The sequence below is a fragment of the Lissotriton vulgaris genome, chromosome 7 (genome assembly GCF_964263255.1).
Source record: "Lissotriton vulgaris chromosome 7, aLisVul1.2, whole genome shotgun sequence".
NCBI classification, from domain to species: domain Eukaryota; kingdom Metazoa; phylum Chordata; class Amphibia; order Caudata; family Salamandridae; genus Lissotriton; species Lissotriton vulgaris.
In genome coordinates, this window is record NC_141695.1 from 1,628,443,041 (window position 1) to 1,628,462,268 (window position 19,228).

Sequence of the window (19,228 nt, forward strand, 5' to 3'; positions counted from 1 at the left end):
AGAATTCGCGGATTTTGCGGATTGCGAGTTCGCAAATCCGCAAAATTCGCGAACGCGAGATCCGCAAAATTCGCCCATGCTTAGGGGTGATGAGGTGACGCCCTGTGTCCGAGTGAGGACGGTTTGATGGTGGTGGCATGGGCGGGGCGGGTCTGTTTGCTGCAGCAGGCCAGGCAGGCTAAAAACATCTGAGAGTAGATAAGATGACGTTGGTGGCGGCCCCATGTCCAGGCCTCCGGCCTGTGAGGCCTGTGACTGAGGACGTGAGGTGATGATGGAATGAATCTATGATCTCCAAGTCCCTGCATGTGAGCGAGGCTAGAGCCTGGAGGAGCCTGGAGGAGTAGTAGAACACGGGAGGGAGGGTCAAGGAAGCACGAAGAGAGTGTGCACAGTGCAGAACTTAAGAGCAGAGGACCCCTTACCTTATTAATGCGTTTTTATATAGGGCGGACTTTACCCGAAGGTGTCAGAGCGCTTCACAATAGGAACAGAACTGATACATGAGAACATTACAAGTGAACAAATTACAAAAGCAAACGTTACATTGAATGAGGCCGCAAAAGTGACAATCGTGAGCCAACAAAATACAATAGGTAGCAAACGGTGCATTACAGGAGGAAAAAGTGACATGTGTGCAGGTTACAAAAGCGTACACAGTAAACATAGCGGTATAATACTGCAATATATGGAGGACACTCAAAGACCAAACGTTACAAAGGCAATGGTGAGAGAGTGATGGTAGAAAAAGGGAGGGGGCGGCATTTTTTAATTCTCGCCTAGGGCGGCACAACACCTAGAAACGGCCCTGAGCATTGGCCTGAAAGTGACTGAGTGAAATCTCATAGATTTCACTCAGCCACTTTCAGGAGGCGTTCCTGTGCAGGAACGCCCCCCCCTGCGCAGGAACGCCTCCTTATGGCGCAGGGGTTTGCAACGTGATGCATCTCCTAGATGCGTCACGTTGTAAATAGGGCGCATTGTTTGCGCCGCAGTTGCGTCAAATAAAGTGACGCAATTGCGGCACAAGGGCATCATAAATCTGCCCCTGAGTGATTTGTCCAGAATCACAGGTTGTTGGGCCAACACTGACACTGAAACCTGGCTCCCCAGCTCAAAACTTGGCAGCTCAGAGCGTTACGCCACATACTATCCCCTTATTTTCCTCCCAGTGCTCATAGTCTGAGCCTCCCACCTGGAGATAATTTATCTGCCATCTTCATGACTGCCAACTTGCAGAAGAACCTCACCGTGAGTTAGGAGGGGGCTGAGGCTGGTGCCAATGTCATGGGGTGTTTTCACACCCCTCAATGGACGTCAGCAGTTCAAAGCCTTGGAAAAGGACATGGAAAGCCACTATTTACTGTGTTTCTCAGCTGGTTTTCGTGCCACCGTGTGATATCGTCTCCCCACCGGGAGATCGTGTGATGGGGGCCGATATTGTGTGTAACGCGGTGGAAAGTATGCATCTTGAATAATCGAAGTATCAAAGGGAAATGAGTTACATTTTTTCCCCTCTGCAGTGGGAGGAACATATGTTAATATGTAGATGCATGACCACACCAAAAAGGTATGCATACCTAGATATTTTAAAATGATATAGAAAAAATCAGGCAATATAAAATTGTTCTGGATAAAGTCCCATAAGTACATGCATGGGTAAATATTTTTCAACTCAGGATTTTCGCTTTGGCTGTAAATTAAAGTTTTGATTAAATTTTATATAATATTATTTTTTATATCTTTCTGCCGAGCACGTATATATATGATTTACACATTATGATCGTATTATAGGAAAGTAAATTCATAATCATACACTAATCATCATATATGTTATTGATGTATTGATCTACTTATATATGGATTTAATGACATGGTTATACATATATGTATGTATATACTATTTAACAAAAAATAGTTAATAATTTATTTTCATTCCTCTAAGTATCAACTTTATATATATAAATATATATTATACACATATAATCTTTTGCTTGCTTTATCTTTTTTGTTAATTAATTAGTATTATTTTTTTATATTTAATTATATTGATTTATGTATAAATGACTTTTTAAAGTAATATATTGCATATTTAACTTTTACACATACTTTCTGTACAATCATATTTATATGTTGTGATATAAGTGATCATACTAAATAAAGGTCTGTAAGCATTTAGTCAAATACTTATGCTATATATGTAATGACCTATATACATTTTAAGCATAAATATAAGGAGTGTATATATTTGAACTATAAGTAATATATATATATATCGACTGCTTATTTATTGATGGGATTAAGTCATGATTATGTATCACATTTTTGATTCTTATGTATATATGTTTATATTTTATTGTATATGTACATATATTATTCTATTACGATTTAGGTGTATTTATTGGGTTTTTAACGCATTTTTGATATTCTTATACTATTTATTGTTAAGAGATGATTTATACTCATGGATGATATGCAATCTACTGATCTCAGGGATCTGAGAAGTTTGTTATATCATGATGTTTTTATCTCTTCTTTGATGAATTTTATTGCACTTTTTCTCTCACACTTTTTGCACACATTTTACTCTCACTTAGCACTTTATTATCTACCATTGTTTTTAAGCTAGATTTGCACATATTCTATAGCCTATGAATTATTACAGGCTCACTACAATAAGGCTGTATCAATCGGCACATTGTATATGTCTATGGTATTTTATGTTGCTGTTTCTGTATTTATACAGTTAATTTCTTTTGACCTTTATGATGTAGTTGTATACACATATACCATCAATACCTTTGAAATCAACTTGCGCAATTTTATGGATTTATCCAGGTATATGTGCTGTTTATATTGCATTAGCTTTCAGTGGTAGTATTCTTTCACTGTTCATTTATCACATGATGCATGACGTCATTGTGAGGGGGTGTTTCCTTAACACTGCATAAAAAAAGCATTCCGTCTATTGTTCATGTTGCAGCGTGATCAAGGGCATAACTTGCCAGAAATGCGTAGCTGATCTCTGTGAACTAATAAACTCACTTATGCTGATTCGTTGTGGTCCGTCTCCCTTGTTTGCTGGTGTGCGAGGCTGTGCCTGAGACGCCAAGAGATTCGAGGAGGAGCTGCATTGTTACATATATATATATATATATATATATATGTATATATATATATATATATATATATATATATATATATATATATATATATATATATATATATATATATATATATTACCTACTGGCGATAGCCAGAAGGTATATATAGTTAGGATTGGCTACCATAGGAAATCCGCAACATTCTATTGGGAATAACTTAGGTGCCGGTAGAGGAATCTGCCTGTAATTTTCCTTAAAATGGTCTCGCTCCGTTCCACTCCTTCCCTGAAAGTTTCAGGGGGATTCGTGAAGTGGGGGCTGAGAAAAAAGGGGGGTCCCAAAACGTGTTTTCCCCACATTAATTTCCATAGGACGGTCTGACAAGTCTACAGCCCGAACCGCTGAACCGAATAACGCCAAACTTTGCAAAATTATAGGGACTGGTACGCAGATGTGCCTTTGCTATGTTTGGTGAAAATTGCTCCAGTGGTTTTTATGAAAATTAGGTTCAAAAACACATATATAACTATATGAGCTTACGGGTCCGCGCACCGTACGCGTACCGTACGCATACCGTACACGTACGTGCGCGTACCCTTACGTGCGTGAGCGCGATCCTGATTGGCTGGCAGTCGACTGTCAACATTCCAAACTGTCCAAACCAGGAAGAGTTGGCCGCCATCTTGTTTATCAGGAGAACTGAGGCACAAGATAACCCAAAACAAGAGTGGAAAACACGAAAAGGGGTCGGGGTAGAGACCCCCCCAACCCCCTAGCCCTTCTCAGGGGGTCCCGGAAGGACCCCTAAGGACAAAAAAGACCTAAAAAAATCAAAAAATCGCGGCGTACGCGCACGGTACGCGTACAGGCGCGCGTACGTACGTGTACCGTGCGAGTACCGTGCGCGTACCCTGTGATTTTATAAAAAAAACAAAAAAAATAATAATTTTGCCCTTGGGGTCCTTCTGGGACAACCTGAGAAGGGCTAGGGGGTCACGGAGTCTCTACCCTGCCCCCTTTTTTCGTTTTCCACTCTTGTTTTGAGCTCTCTTGTGCCTCAGTTCTACTGAGAAATGAGATGGCTGCTCAGGTGGTACCAGAAGGATATTAACATATAAAAACGTTATTCGCTAATAGAATTTGCATTTACAAAACCTTTGAAGTTTTTAAAAAAAAATATAGGTTTCACGCCAGATAGTTAGGAATTAGCATTTAAAAAACCTTGAAAATTCACTTAAAAAACCATAAGTTTCAGGCCTTATATAGTTAGGAATTAGCATTTAAAAAGCCTTGCAAATTCACTTAAAAAACCATAGGTTTCAGCCCTTATATAGTTAGGAATCAGCATTTAAAAAACCTTGCAAATTAACTTAAAAAACCATAGGTTTCAGGCCTTATATAGTTAGGAATTAGCATTAAAAAAACCTTTGAAATGCACTGAAAAAAACCATAGGTTTCAGGCCTTATATAGTTAGGAATTAGCTTTAAAAAAACTTTGAAATTCACTCAAAAAAAGTTTTAGGGGTGTTATAGTTTGCTGGACATTTCACTCATACAAAACCATTGAAATTGCTCCTATATAGTTAGTTGGACTAACTATATTTTGTGCACCCGCAATGCACTGCTGATGATGTCACATATTAGATCATTCATGACATGGTCAGTGACATCACTGATGACATCTCAAATGACATCACTGATGACATCATCCAGTGAATTTGGTTTGCTTCTTTATTTAAATATGCATTATATATATAGCAATTTGCATTGATGAATGAGTGGATATATATAAATAAATATTTGGATGGAGGATTTAGTAGCAGTTCAACTGCATTTGGACCTGCATTCAATTTTAAATCCCTGAATAAGATTTTGCAAAGTATTTTTTCACTTACCTGTATCAGGCTTGGCTTGATTCTAGAACTAAAATAACAAAATAATGTATTTTATACAAACAAATTGGTCTGAGTTCAGTCTTTGAGTGTGTGAACTACCTTCTGATAAAGCCTTACTTCTTGCCCACACTACCACTAATAAAGAGTAAGGTGCTAACTACTTTTACCTCTGCCTACCTTTGGGGTTACAGTGGACTCTGTCCACACTCGGGCTGAGCTTTGCTCCTCCCCAGCAGCTCCACTGTGCCGTGCTCTGCCTCTGATCCCACCCAGACAGGGTTCAAGACCACAACGTGCCTTATGCACCTCAGTGGTACCTGTTGCTGGTCTTGCCGTTATTGTTTTTTTCTGTTCTCGCAGTGTGCCCATATCATTGTCTTATTCTTTTCTCCTAGCAGTGTGCCCATATTGTTGTTTTTATGCTTTTCTCCTAGCAGTTTCCTCTTATTGTTGTGCTGACATATTTGCCCATTTTGTGTAACCCGCTTCTGTGCCCACCTATCGTTTGTTGTGCTGTTTGCTGTTCGTGTCCCCCGTTCCCGCTGAAACCCCTGCCTGCCTGACCACCCCCACCTCCCAGCTGCAAGCCCCTCCCTCCCCTACTTAATGGCGGCCGCTGCAGGGGAACGTGAGCAAGACCTCTGGTTCTCGGTCTGAGATCTACTCCCCCCAGCAGCTCTGCTGTGCCATGTTCTGCCTCTGATCCCACCCAGGCAGCGTTCGAAACCACGCCAACCCTCGCGCACCTCGCTGGTGCTCGTTGCTGCGCTTGCCATCTGGTTGTGCCGGTATTGTTTTTATTCTTTCTCCTTGCAGTGTGCCCATATCATTGTTTTATTCTTCTATTCTAGCAGTGTGCAAGACCTCTGACCCTCAATCTGCGGTCTGCGATAGTCCGTGACCAGTGCCAGGAACCCTGGAGGCCCAGTCCATATACCAAAGCAACCACAGCACCGAGACTGCCCTACTCACCCGCACTGATGACATCCATACCCTCCTGTACCAAGGCCACTCTGCAGCTCCCATGCAAGACGTCGCAGTCTGGATGACCAACAGCTGCCTGAAGCTCAATGAAGAGAAGATTGAAGTCCTTGTTCTCTGAAGCACCCCTCGGCATGGGCCAACACCTGGTGGCCGACCGCCCTCGGAAGCCCACCCACCCTCTCAGACCACGCCAAAAACCTCGGCATCGAACTCGACTCATCACTCACCATGACCCGATAGGTCACGCAGTCACCTCCAGCTGTTTCAACACACTCCGTATCCTCTGCAAGACCTTCAAATGGATCCCCCCCAGAATCAAGGAAGACAGTCACCCACGCACTCCTCACCAGTGGACTGGACTATGGAAACACCGGCATCAACAAGTCCCTACTCGACAAACTCCAGACAATGCAGAACACCACCGCCAGACTCGTTTAAGACATTAAGACATCCCCCGGCACAAACACATCAGCCAACACCTACAAAGACTCCACTGGCTCCTCGTAGGGAAAAGAGTCACTTTCAAAATACTCACTCATGCCTACAAATGCCTTCACAACAACAGATCTAAATACCTCAACGACAGAATCAACTTCCACGTACGCAAGAGAAACCTCCGATCTACCAACCTTGCACTGCCTGAAACCCCGTGCATCCTCAGAGCCAGAGCAGGCAGAAGATCCTTCTCTCACATTGCAGCCAAGATCTGGAACAAGCTGCTGGCAGACATTAGACGCGCCCCCTCCCTGAACACCTTAAGGAAGACCCTTAAGACCTGGCTCTAAAGCTAAGTAGATCCATTGACCACCCTCCCCCCCAGTGCCTTCAGACCCTCACTGTGAGTAGTGCGCTTTACAATCCCCTGATAACTCATTTTGGTGTAGCATATACAGGGCCAGCTTCCTACAGAAACCCTCTGTAGACTTTTGGTTGAGAGCTATGTGTGAGGGCATTGTCTTTGTTAGAGAGTTGAGAGTGCAAGTTATTGTGAGGCAATGCCACCTCCAATTGAAAGGAACAGCTTTCTCATTCTCGCTCAAGGGAGGAGTCTTATCTCCTTATACAAAGCGACAGGTCGGAGGCATTTTTCTATATTGCTCGAAGTCTATCGGGCAAAAATCCCCGCATCTCTAATCTTCGGACTAGAAATAGTGGACATGGCATGCTGGAAATTCCTGGATTCTATTGAGGGAAGAATTCTTCGTAATCTAGCCTCTGTAAATACTGCAAGCTCTACGTCATCGTTGCGACAAGAGTTTGGTCTACGTAGTGCACGGTCCCAGGCAGTGGCGAGTGTTGTGAGATGGGTTTTTTATATTGCTGAAGGAAAACCTGGCACCCTGAGGTTTCAAATAAAAAAAGAACTGCTGGGTTCCTATAATGTTTACTCCTCTATAGTAAAAAACTTCAGACAGGCAATTTCTCTATTACAGATTGATGAACAAAGTCTTTTTACACTATCAACTCCCCAATTAAAATTATCTTTAAAAACCTCATCTTGGGAGTTGAGTTTTAGAGCTGATAGTACGATCCGAAAGTCTAAGAGAGGAATGTTCACCCTCGGTAACTCTTGTGAAATTAAAAAATTTCAACCATATTTAGGTTGGAATCTTCCTCATGCAGTTAGGCGATTTATCTTACTGTTAAGATATGATTTACTCCCATTGAATTGTTTATTGTCTAAATGGCATGGTGGTACAGATATCTGTGACCTCTGTAAACTCTATCCCCAGGATTTATACCATGTAGTTTTTGTTTGCCCAGCCCTTATGGTACACAGACGAAAATGGGTAAAACCTCTGTGTTTTCAGCTGGGTATTTTTACTGCTTATGATTTCATTGTAGCTATGTTTAATCCTCCTAACGAAATGTTTTGCTTTAAATTGTTTTCCTTCTTTAAATGTTTTTTAACACTGTATTGACATTTCTATTTAAATATGTATTGAAAATTGTTTCTTTTCTTTTTTTACTTTATTGCTAAACTGTTATGTGGATCTCGACAGAGTTCCGTTATCATAAAAATAAAAACTTGAACTCATTCCTTGTCTCCCACCTCCTGATGCTGTCTTCCAAGGTGAAGAATCCAGTGTCTGCTGCCCAAGTTCTGTCTCCATATAAAACCACACCTGAATTGTCAATGTACTGATGCATGTCTCTTATTGCTGTTGTGTTCTGACAGGGAGGTCTGGAGTGTGTCCACGCGAGCGTAAGGGCAATCTTCAAGACCAATTCAAGGATTCGTTCTGTCAGAAGGATGAAGACTGCCCTCTGGTTCAGAAGTGCTGCTTGGACAATAAGGACAAGTTTTGCAAGACGCCCGCTAAAGGTACATATGAATTCAGCATTTTGTCTTCGTACCTTTCTGAATACTGCAATATGGATATATGTGAGTTCAGATTAAAGTATTCATGAGATTACATTTTTAGGAGGCACCATTTTAGAATTTCAGACCTGGGTTTGATGCCATCTCACAATAGCACCACCAACACATATGTGAACAAAATGGGGCATCCAGTGTGCTCTAGATGCATTGAGTTTGAATGTATTTTATTGGTGCTTTCGCGATACAAAGATTACTTTATGCGCTTGGGATAGCCGTATCACAAAAATCTAAAGCAGTAGATAAAAAGACTGCCCAAAATCACCTTATACACAATGGTATATTAGCAAAACATACAACATATCATATAAAGTAGTTTATCAGTTGAACTGACGTTCCCGGGAGTGACATTGAGAGGATCATATTGAGTACCTATGTTTTTTTCTCACGTTCTTTTCTCTTAGGTTCCAACTTTCAGCAAAATATCTTCTTGTGCTTCTAGTTACATCCTCAAAGATATCACTTAGAAGAAAGAAAATGCATTCATGCTCCTATTCAAGTAGTTCTTTTCTAGAATGAATCCGAGGGTACTCCGTCTGAAATTAGCATTTAGGGGGACATCTTACCAGAAAACTAATGATGTGTTCAGTTTCACTGCAAAGACACTCTGCTGTGGTAAATTGCTTTCTTTTGTTTTCATAGTTTTCAAAGGGAGAGTGCCAGTTCTAGTTTGTGCGATGAGTCTTCTATCACTGTAATACGTAAGTTTCTCCAGGTAGGGTCGAACCAATAGAGCAACATCGAAAAGTCCTGACTTGCAGGGTGAAACCTCTCAGGAATTTTGCGCTTTTCATCCATTTCCACTGTAATAAATTGTGAGTAGTCTGGTTTAGTCTTTGAATTGATTTGAGCTTCAGTGAAGAAGACCAGACCGAGGCTGTATACTAGTGATACAGGAAGATGCTCGGCCTAGCTTGAAATGTTCTTTCCAGGCTTTGACTATCAAGTTTGCTCCAGGTGATCTCATTCTAGAAGCATTGACATGATCTGATGTCTACGTTCAGAGAGCACTTTGAGCAAAACCCTGGCATATCTTAGCATCAGGGCATGATGACTCCTATGGGTGCCTCAACCCAGAGATCCCTCTAAAGATGGACTCTTTGTGATCTCTACCACTGCCTGGAGCACTAGAAGAATTGACCTTCGGTCAATAGCTCTCTCTCTCTGTTTCTTTCTCTGTCACACTCTCTTCCCTTGTCTTTCTCTCCCTCTCTTTTGCTCTTCTTCGCTTCCTTTTTCTATCTTCCTTACTCTTAGTCTTCCCACCCTCATTCTGTTTTTCTCTCTCTCCCTCTTTCTCACTAGAACTTGCAGCATTGGGTGTTACAAAGGAAAGTCTCTCACTATAATGGATATGAGGCACTGTGCTTTCTATTTTTCGTTGTTTCTATTTCTCTTTTTGATACATGCAAAAAAATGAACTATGAATTGAACGCAGATTTTTCAGGCTTTCACTGAGTCTCATGGGTCAGCCTATCAGCCTTATTTAAAATCAGGGTACTCACAGGGCATACATCAGTGTTAGCATTCAGTTCCACCAGCGCGTTTGCTAAGTTGTGGTGCACACTTATCTAAAACATGTGGTGTTTCAACTGTTATTTTATTTGCAACTTCATTCTTTCCATGCATACGCCATGAAAAGATAGCAGATTCAGACACATTCAGGCATCTCAGTTTCCAATAAGCTGAAAGCATTTAAATGAGAATTACGCAGGCTAGAGAGGAAAATGCATATAAAAAGCTCTCAATTTGATCTCTTTGTCTCATAGAAACATCTCAGAGACTATTAAAAAGGTAGCAATCAATCAATCAATCATAGCATTTATAAAGCGCATTACATACCCTTGAGGGTCTCAAGGAGCTAGGGGGAAAAGCTGCCACTGTTCGAAGAGCCAGGTCTTGAGGAGTCTCCTGAAGGTTAGGAGGTCTTTGGTCTGCCGTAGGCGGATGGGTAGGGTGTTCCACGTCTTGGCGGCGAGGTAGGAGAATGTTTTGCTGCCGGCGGTAACTGTTCGGATGTGGGAGACAGTGGCGAGGGCGTGGTCTGCAGAGCGGAGCTGGCAGGACGGGGTGTTGAGGCTGAGTCGGCTTTTGAGGTACGCTGGTCCGGTGTCATGGAGTGCCTTGTGTGCGTGGGTGAGAAGCTTGACGGTTATCCTCTTGTTGATGGGGAGCCAGTGCAGGTCTCTCAGGTGAGGTGTGATGTGGCTGTGGTGCGAGATGTCGAGGATCAGGCATGTGGAGGCATTCTGGATGCATTGGAGCCGTTTCAGGAGTTTGGCTTGGGCTCCTGCGTAGAGTGCATTGCCGTAGTCCAGTCTACTGCTGACGAGGGACTGGGTGACCATCCTTCTAGTTGTGGTGGGGATCCACTTGAAGCTCTGAAGCATCTTAACTCGTAGGATGAACTCAAGGCTGCACTCAAATGAGTAAAAGCTTTTAATTCAGTGAAAACATTGCTGTAACCCTCTTTTTCTTCCACTTGAGCTTTACCATTCCTTGTTGTTTTCAATCTTGTGCCTGCTAATGTCTGTGTTTTACTGGGAGTCCCCTTTCTCTGTGCCACTGTCATTGAGTGAGGTCTACTTGAGCGTGTTTGGATTTGCCAGATCGTCCTCTGGTATTCAGCCTTGCTGGAATTTTCTTATCCCTCTCTAAACGCAAAGAATAATCACTTAGATTAAATAAGCTCTTGCTTCATGCTGGATGCTTTTCCACTCCCCATGGAAAATTTCTGAAGTTGATGATCGCCATGTTTGAAAGTTGCTTCTCCTCTACGCAGAAAAAGCAACCTGTACCACAATGGAGCTTTGCACCTTTACAGCCTGAGGATGTGGCCTAACTGTTTGGGCAGTGGACCTCAGGGCTGGGGAGCCGGGTTCGAATCTCGGCAGGGACGCTCAACATTCTGTGATTCTGGACAAATCACGTATTCTCCCCGTGCCTAACAAAAAATAAATGAATGTGTCCAGCTGTAACGTAACTGGTGCTCAGGTAAATTGCTCTGATACCTTTGGGTCTAGTTTGTGCTGTATAAAACACCACAATTTACTTTAAGCTCTCGAACAAGGTTCACAGCCGGGACCTCCCAAGTTGGTGTACAATCTCTTGGGAATTGTTTATGCGGGGGAGTTTGAATTTCTGTTCCGAACTCTCTGTCGCATTAGGCATGAACATCCATGGCCTATTGGCTACAGGGATAACACTCAGCTTTTGCAATATTTTCTGCAAATTTAAACTCATCTCCAGCTTGGCAAATATCAACATATTAATGAACAATAGATAGGTCCATCCAAACAGAGGCAAGAAAAAAGTATTTGTGCAAGAATCCACAAAGTTATACGCTCCTATATCCCAACAGCAAATTTTGGTCACGTCCTTCCTGTCAAAACAGTAAACAAAGTCAAGAGGCATTGGTTAAATGTGCTAAAATATGCACCGAACGCACATTAAAGACCCCTGGTGGTGGCAGGAAGGGCTAGAGTATTACATGCTTCCATGCAGTTCAGTACCGCTGCTCGAGTGAAGGTAGAAGGATATTCCCAAAATGCTCCAACAGAACTAGGTGAGAGATGAATACTCCACTGGAGTGAGCCTCGACCACCTAGTGTGGCATACCTCATCATTAGGTTTCCATCTAGCCTTGGTAGGCATCTCTTTGTAGTTCAGATCATAGTGTGCAACTTTTTGTTGAGCATGTGGTGTGATGGTGGTAGGAAATGTGTAGTAGAAATGAAGGTTCTGAGAAACAGATACACTTGACTGTGCTTGACAGATTTGGTTATTGAGAACGTTCAGTCTAACTCTCTTTGTAGAACCTACTTTCTCGCACACACACAATAGTTACTAGGACTAGATTAAGCACTGTCAGGAAGCATAATTACCTGTTATGTGAATTGAATCTGTCCATACGGTAAACAGACAAAATATCGAATTCAAAATATCGAATTACCAAAATATCGAAGTCAAAATATAGAATGGACAAAATATTGAATGTACAGAATATAGTGGTGAAAAATATCGAATTGAATGTAAGTAATATAATATTGATTTAGTAATTTGTACCCCTACGCTATCCAACATTTTCCCTACTGTTGCACTCTCTGGAGTGGGAATAGTAATTTTTACCCCTACGCTATCCAACGCTTTCCCTACTGTTGCACTCACTGGAGTGGGAATAGTAATTTTTACCCCTACGCTATCCAACGTTTTCCCTACTGTTGCACTCACTGGAATGGTAATAAATTATTTATTTAATAATTTTAAAGGTATTTAAGTATTTTTAAGTATCTTTTAGTTAATTATATGTATTATTTCAATAATTTTAAATTACTTTTAAGACATTTAAAAAAGTTCGATATTTTGACTAACTATATTTTTTAAAACAATATTTTTGATTCAATATTTTTGTACTTACCTGTTTGTGAAAAGGAATTCGATATTTTTGCATTCTATATTTTGGCATCGATATTTTGGTAAGTCTATATTTTTGTATTCGTTATTATGTCAGTGATCCGCCCATACATCACAGTACAGGTAGCAGTGTGGTCATAAAGTACCCAGGATGGATGCCCTATACTTTCTGTGCTCCTAATAGCGGGAACAAACTTGTCACACAAATTATGTAAAAATAACGTTCTTCCTAGTACTTTAGTGATCAACTTCAGAAGAAAGATGGAAATGCAGGTCAGTGTGATCCAGAAGCACAGGCTGCATTTTAGAGTTGTGCAGATCTCTGGCTTTAAGCCCTAAAGGAGGTACAGTGACAAATATCTCCCTGTCATCGCATGAAGGTCTTAGTTCCCCCCAGGACTTGTCTGGCTTCTTTACAAAAGCATAAGTTCAATGCACAAATCTACAAAAGGAGCAAAATGTAGTACAGTCTCTTCCTCTAGTAGAATTATCCAAAGTGCTACGGTAGCTCCCAGGCTTCTGCTTTGTATTTTATCTGATCACAAGGGTGAGTACCCATTTCTGTTGCAGTGAAATCATTTCTGCTATCCCAGACCATGGCTTTTATTTGAAGAGTTATCTGCCCAGCTTCTGGTGGGCAACTTATCCCCATCAGTGTGTCCCTAGAACAACAACGCCTTCTTCTGGCCTGTGAAATAATAGGCCAGGAGAGATGCAAAATCTGACAATACAGGATGGCCCTGTATTACCAAATTCAAAGGATACACTCACTCATTTGATCACTCTTACCATCTTCTAAGGGACACCCATTAAACATTTGCATTTATTCCATGCTTTCATCCCAATCCTTAGTCATTTAACCAATGTTGCTTCGTGATATCAAAGTTCTTCCTCTTCCTCCCATCTTAGAAATAGATCAATCATGCCTCATCTAATGCATTGCCTAAATGGAAATAGTGTGTCTTAGTAGACTGCAGATGCAACCCCTCCTCACGTCAAAGGGTGGCACAATACGAAATGAGTCCTCCATGGTGAATTCCTCATAAATTGAATTCAAAGTGGCAGCCTCAAAGATGTCCAAATTTCCGGAGTAGATTGTGTGCCTGTAGAGGGATGTGCCAGTCTACGCCACAGAGGTTGCGTGGGCCTAGATCATGCCGCTTGTGGGAAGATTGCAGGTAGCCTGGCAGTAAACACTGAACTCTTTTGATTTAGCTGAAGAACCACATGTCTGCAGAGAAGTGAATCAGAAATAATGCATGTAGTTCATGTCTTTGTTTACCCTTTCACAGGTCAGGTGGTATTTTCCACAGTTACTGTAGAGTGTGAAGCCAGGACTTTGAAGAGACCTCTGGTTCCACAGGTCCTTAACCCAACTGGATGCCATTGATGACCACTTCCAGGGTCAACAGTACTAAGAACAAGGGGACGGTAAACCAGAGGAATAAGAATAGGCTGCAGGCTCGCTTATCTACTTTATTTTATGCTGTGCTACGATAGATCACGAGTAATTAAGACATATAAAGAAGACCCCATGGTACCATTGTTCCTTGTAGACAGTAGTTCTGACGTCCTGGCAGCTACCCACCTTGAAAATATTTGATGTCTCCTCAAGGACTTCGATGTTACTTTAGGTCAGTGCACTTTACATTTGTGGCTTCTTTGCAAGGAAAGTCCAGCCCTTGGGTATGTTATGTAGTTACACTACAGCCGTAGGCGTCTGATCTTTTTAACCACCAATGTATGTTTGAGTTGTGCTCCTGTCTTAATCAATCCATTCTTGGTCCCCTTAGCTGTCAGCCCTCCAAGGAATAGTAACTTTGAACCAGCCAAGTAATGTTAGCTTGCGATACAATAGATGCTGATACTTGTTAGTGAATGTTCATCAGTAATCATCCATTCGTCCTTACTCAAAGTCTTAGTCTTCATCTACTTGCCTTCTTTCACCTCTAACACTTAGGACCTGATCAGATATTCTGTAAACTTGGTATTCAAGTGTGGTTGGAATCAGTGGGATGGCATTATAGGAATGAGGAGCAAAGTAAGATCTATAATGTAGAAAGAATATAAAGAAAATAGCCTTCCTTTCAGCCTTCATCTTGGACAATGACTGCCACTGAGCAAAGGAACTCCTCACTGGAATGAGGAACATGAACTCAAGGTTCATGAAGCGTAGCCTAGAAAGAACAAAGTGCAGAACAAACTCAGATCTGTCTGTTCCATTTGGTAATATGGACTTCACTGCTCAAAGCACCCAAGGATAATTTATCCCCATCCTTTAACCCTTTCCATGCTGATGACGGCTGGGAGCCGTCATGGCACACAGTGCTCGTGTGCTGATGACGGCTACCAGCCGTCATGACCACGCCCGCAGTCGGAATGTGCCGCACAGGAGCGGAATTCCGGCCGCGGGCAAGGGGTTAAAAAGAGAAAATAGCAGAAATGAAATGAATGAACATAACAAGACTAAAAAAAAAGTTTTAATGCTGGACTTTCTAAGCTTCTGTTTCCATTCTTTTTCTATTTAGAACGGCCTGGCAAGTGCCCAATTGTTCATTTCAAAGAGGCTAGCATTAAAAACAGAAAGGATTTTTGCAGCTCAGACAGTGAGTGCGCGAGAGGACTAAAGTGCTGCCTCACGAAGACAGGACGCAAGTGTGAGCCATCTTTCAAAGGTATGTGGCTGAAGATACTGTGCTGCAAAGAGAAATATTTGTGAAATCTCCTTTGTGTGTTTGTGATGGCTTGTGTCTATGTGTGTGGCACACACAAGTGGTGCAGCTTCTGTCTTCATTCTCCCTATGGTACTTTCTATGTTCACTTAGGAGATAGAGTTTTGATTTTCTCGTGCATCAAGATGATGTTAGGGGGCTGTTTTTAAAGCCTTTTTCCAATAGTGCAGTACCCTAACATCATCTTGATGTGAGAGATGATGATTTCAGTAAATGAAAAAGAAGTTGAGAGAGGGTGGGCTTTGGATCAGCCCTCTGTGGCTTCTGTGGACGGGCAGTCTGTCAATGTAAAGGTTTAGAGGATGCTTCCCCTTTGTTTTCCTGTTGATTTTGTTGATGGGATCATTTGGTTAAATAAAACAATTATTGTTGGGTTAATAAATCACCATTACAATAATACACATGTAAATGTGGTAGATAAAAGTAACAGTTAATAAAATCATCAAATCAATCAAGAGGCATGAGCAAAAGAAATGCACTTGACCAAACCCCCCAACTAAACCCCCTGCAAAATGCTGCATTTGTGTTATTGCCATATTAGTCATGTGCAGGGGGTTAGAAACAGGAATGTTCTAGTGAGAGTGAAAGTGTTTAATGCATAGAGAGTCTCTGCCCTGGATAGTGGCCTCCTAATGTATGAAGTATCAATAAAGTGCCAAGTGTTGTGCTTCTTAATGCATCCTTTTGTGCATTATGCTGATCCCTCTTGCATGTCTCTGAGCTAATACAAGAAATTTAGACTAGATTGATGGGTTTATTGTTACAGTGGTAGTTACATATATAAGTCCAACTAAAAATAGATAAGATGATAATGCCTTGTGTAATGCATTCAAGGGTAACCATGGTTACATCTCACGGAACCCTCGTCTGGTCTCTGTAGTGTATTAGAGCTGTGGGCATTTGGACCCCGTGTCCCTGGAGGACTCAATGAGAGAATTCCTTAATCATTTGGGAGGTGTTAATGGTGTTTCTTAATGGTTATGAGATAATGAAAAGTTTCAGTTTGAAAGTTGTATGCTGATGAAAATCTCGACGGAAGAACACAAAGAGTCCGCCTACCACCGAACAAGTCAGAGGCCACCAAAGTCATCTGCGGCGTCCCTCAAGGATCCTCACTGAGCCCGACTCTCTTCAACGTCTACATGAGCCCCCTCGCGGCCATCGCACACCAACACAACCTCAACATAATCTCCTACGCCGACGACACCCAGCTGATCCTCTCCCTGACCAACGACCCGCCGCCGCCAGAGCCAACCTGCACGAAGGGATGAGAGAGGTAGCCGAGTGGATGACGATGAGCCGCCTGAAGCTGAACACAGATAAGACGGAGGTCCTCATCCTGGGCTCCTCGCCCTCCGCCTGGGACGACTCCTGGTGGCCCCCCGCCCTGGGCACCGCACCCAAACCGACGGACCACGCACGCAACCTGGGTTTCATCTTGGACTCCTCCCTCTCCATGACCAGGCAAGTCAACGCTGTCTCCTCGTCATGCTTCAACATCCTGCGCATGCTGCGGAAGATCTTCCGGTGGATCCCCACAGAGACCAGGAAGACCGTCACCCAGGCCCTCGTCACTAGCCGACTGGACTACGGCAACGCACTCTACGCCGGAACCACCGCCAAGATCCAGAAGAGGCTCCAGCGCATCCAGAACGCCTCAGCCAGACTCATCCTCGACATCCCACGACACAGCCACATCTCCGGACACCTAAGAGACCTGCACTGGCTCCCGGTCAACAAGAGAATCACCTTCCGCCTCCTTACCCACGCACACAAAGCTCTCCACGGCCAAGGCCCGAACTACCTCAACAACCGAATCAACTTCTACGCTCCCAAACGCCACCTCCGATCCGCCAGCCACGCCCTCGCCGCCGTCCCACGCATCCGCAGAGCCACCACAGGAGGAAGATCCTTCTCCTACCTGGCCGCCAAGACCTGGAACTCCCTCCCGGCCGACCTGCGCCTGACCCAAGACCACCTCTCCTTCAGGAAGAAGCTCAAGACCTGGCTGTTCGAGCAGTAGCGGCACCCCCCCCCCAGCGCCTCGAGACCCTACGGGTAGGTAGCGCGCTCTATAAATGTCTTTGGTTGATTAATTGATGAATAAAGATGCTGTTTATGAGCTCCGTGTGTGGCGTTTTCTTGTGCATGCTCCCGGGCTGTGGAGGACACAACAACTGGCGACAAAGGTGGAATACATGCCCGAAGAAACAAGATTGAGTTTGCAAAGATACAACCAACTGTGCATGCCACATAAGCCCCAAGCCAGTGCAAAATATTCTGCAGTTGGCTTGAGGAGTGCAAGCTCCACTCCAGCCCTTACAAGTCCTCTTGGTGAAGTTGAAGGCCTAGCAGATGAGCTGAGCCATCGTTCATACAAAGAGAACTCTAAAGGCAGCGACAACCAGGTAGGACGCTAAAGGCAATGACAATGAGGTAACAACATAAAAGGCTGTGAAAACCGAATATGCTAAAAGGCTTTGGCATCCAAGTATATGTAGTAAAATATATTCACCGGACTCATGACCTCAAATTCGGGCGAGGTGACTCAAGAGCAAATACTGGGGTTGTGCTTGCAAGGTTGTTGGCCGCCAGGGAAGGTGCCGAGGGCAGGGTAAGTCAGCAGCCAGTGGCTTTCAGTACAACTAAAAAAGCCTTCAAGATAACAAAACCTTCTAGTTGCTGCCACAAGACATATGGAAAATGGTCCTGCCACATTTTAAGCCCCCACACCATTCAATACCACTGTTCAATACCACCAGTTAGCGGGGTTTTGGGGCCAGATGGACCACATGGTTTGAGACTTTCTATGACTTCATTGATGCTCTGGAAGAAGTAAATGATTAAATAAATCATTACCTACTCAAAGAATGTTACTGGTGATGGAGTTAAAGAAGTGATAAAGATAATCTCACAGATTGGGACAATATCGTACCATGAGATCAAATAAGCACTAGGAGCCAAGTTCAATCCAATGACAATGTGGACTGTGAAATGTACATTTTCAATTAAGCGAGACAACACGTTGGTGAAACTATGGATGAGTTTGTTGAGAGACTTGATGTGCTTTTCAAACACTGTAAGTTTAGTAAGTTTACTGATAAAGAATCTATGCATCTCAGATTCATTGATAGCTGTCTTTCAGATTGGTTCAGAAGACGCATATTGAGAGTGACTCTTAACTTAGAAAAAAGTACGACTGGCTACAAGAACTGAGAAAAGAGCAGAAAGACAAGCTTCCAAAATGGAAGCTGGAGCAGGAAATGGTGGCTTGGCATTAATCATGAAGAGCAAACACAAGTATAAAGTGAATGCACGTAAGTTGACATCCTCGAAGAGAGAAAAACTGTGTTTACGATGGGAAGTAAATGTCCAGCCATCGGATTGAAGTGAAAAGATTGCAGAAAGAACCACTTTATGTTGGTTTGCAGATCAAATGAGAAAACAATTGCGTTACGGCGAGACAAGAAAGTGGGTACCAGAAGGTTCCAGAAGCATTCTTACTACACTCACAAAGACAAAAAGCAACCTCAACTGCTATAGGTGTAAACTAAACAAAGTCGATTGTCATCAAGTTCAACCTGCAAGAGTTCCTCGATGTCACCATCGAGTAACGCTGAAGAGGGGGAATGTGCAAGCATTATATATAAAAAGAAACAAACATGCACACGTAGGCCTTGCTGATTGCAAAGAAGACAAATGCATAACAAAAACAAGTGA

General features: G+C 42.7%; 1 protein-coding gene across 1 annotated transcript in view; it reads left to right on the forward strand.

Moving 5' to 3' along the window:
- Positions 1-19,228, forward strand: part of LOC147706150 (uncharacterized) — a 62,452-nt gene that overhangs the window by 20,353 nt on the left and 22,871 nt on the right. Inside the window, exons 2-3 of the mRNA XM_086928415.1 lie at positions 8,163-8,309; positions 15,305-15,451. Coding sequence (XP_086784541.1) covers positions 8,163-8,309; positions 15,305-15,451 — 294 coding nt within the window. The remainder of the gene's footprint in view (positions 1-8,162; positions 8,310-15,304; positions 15,452-19,228) is intronic.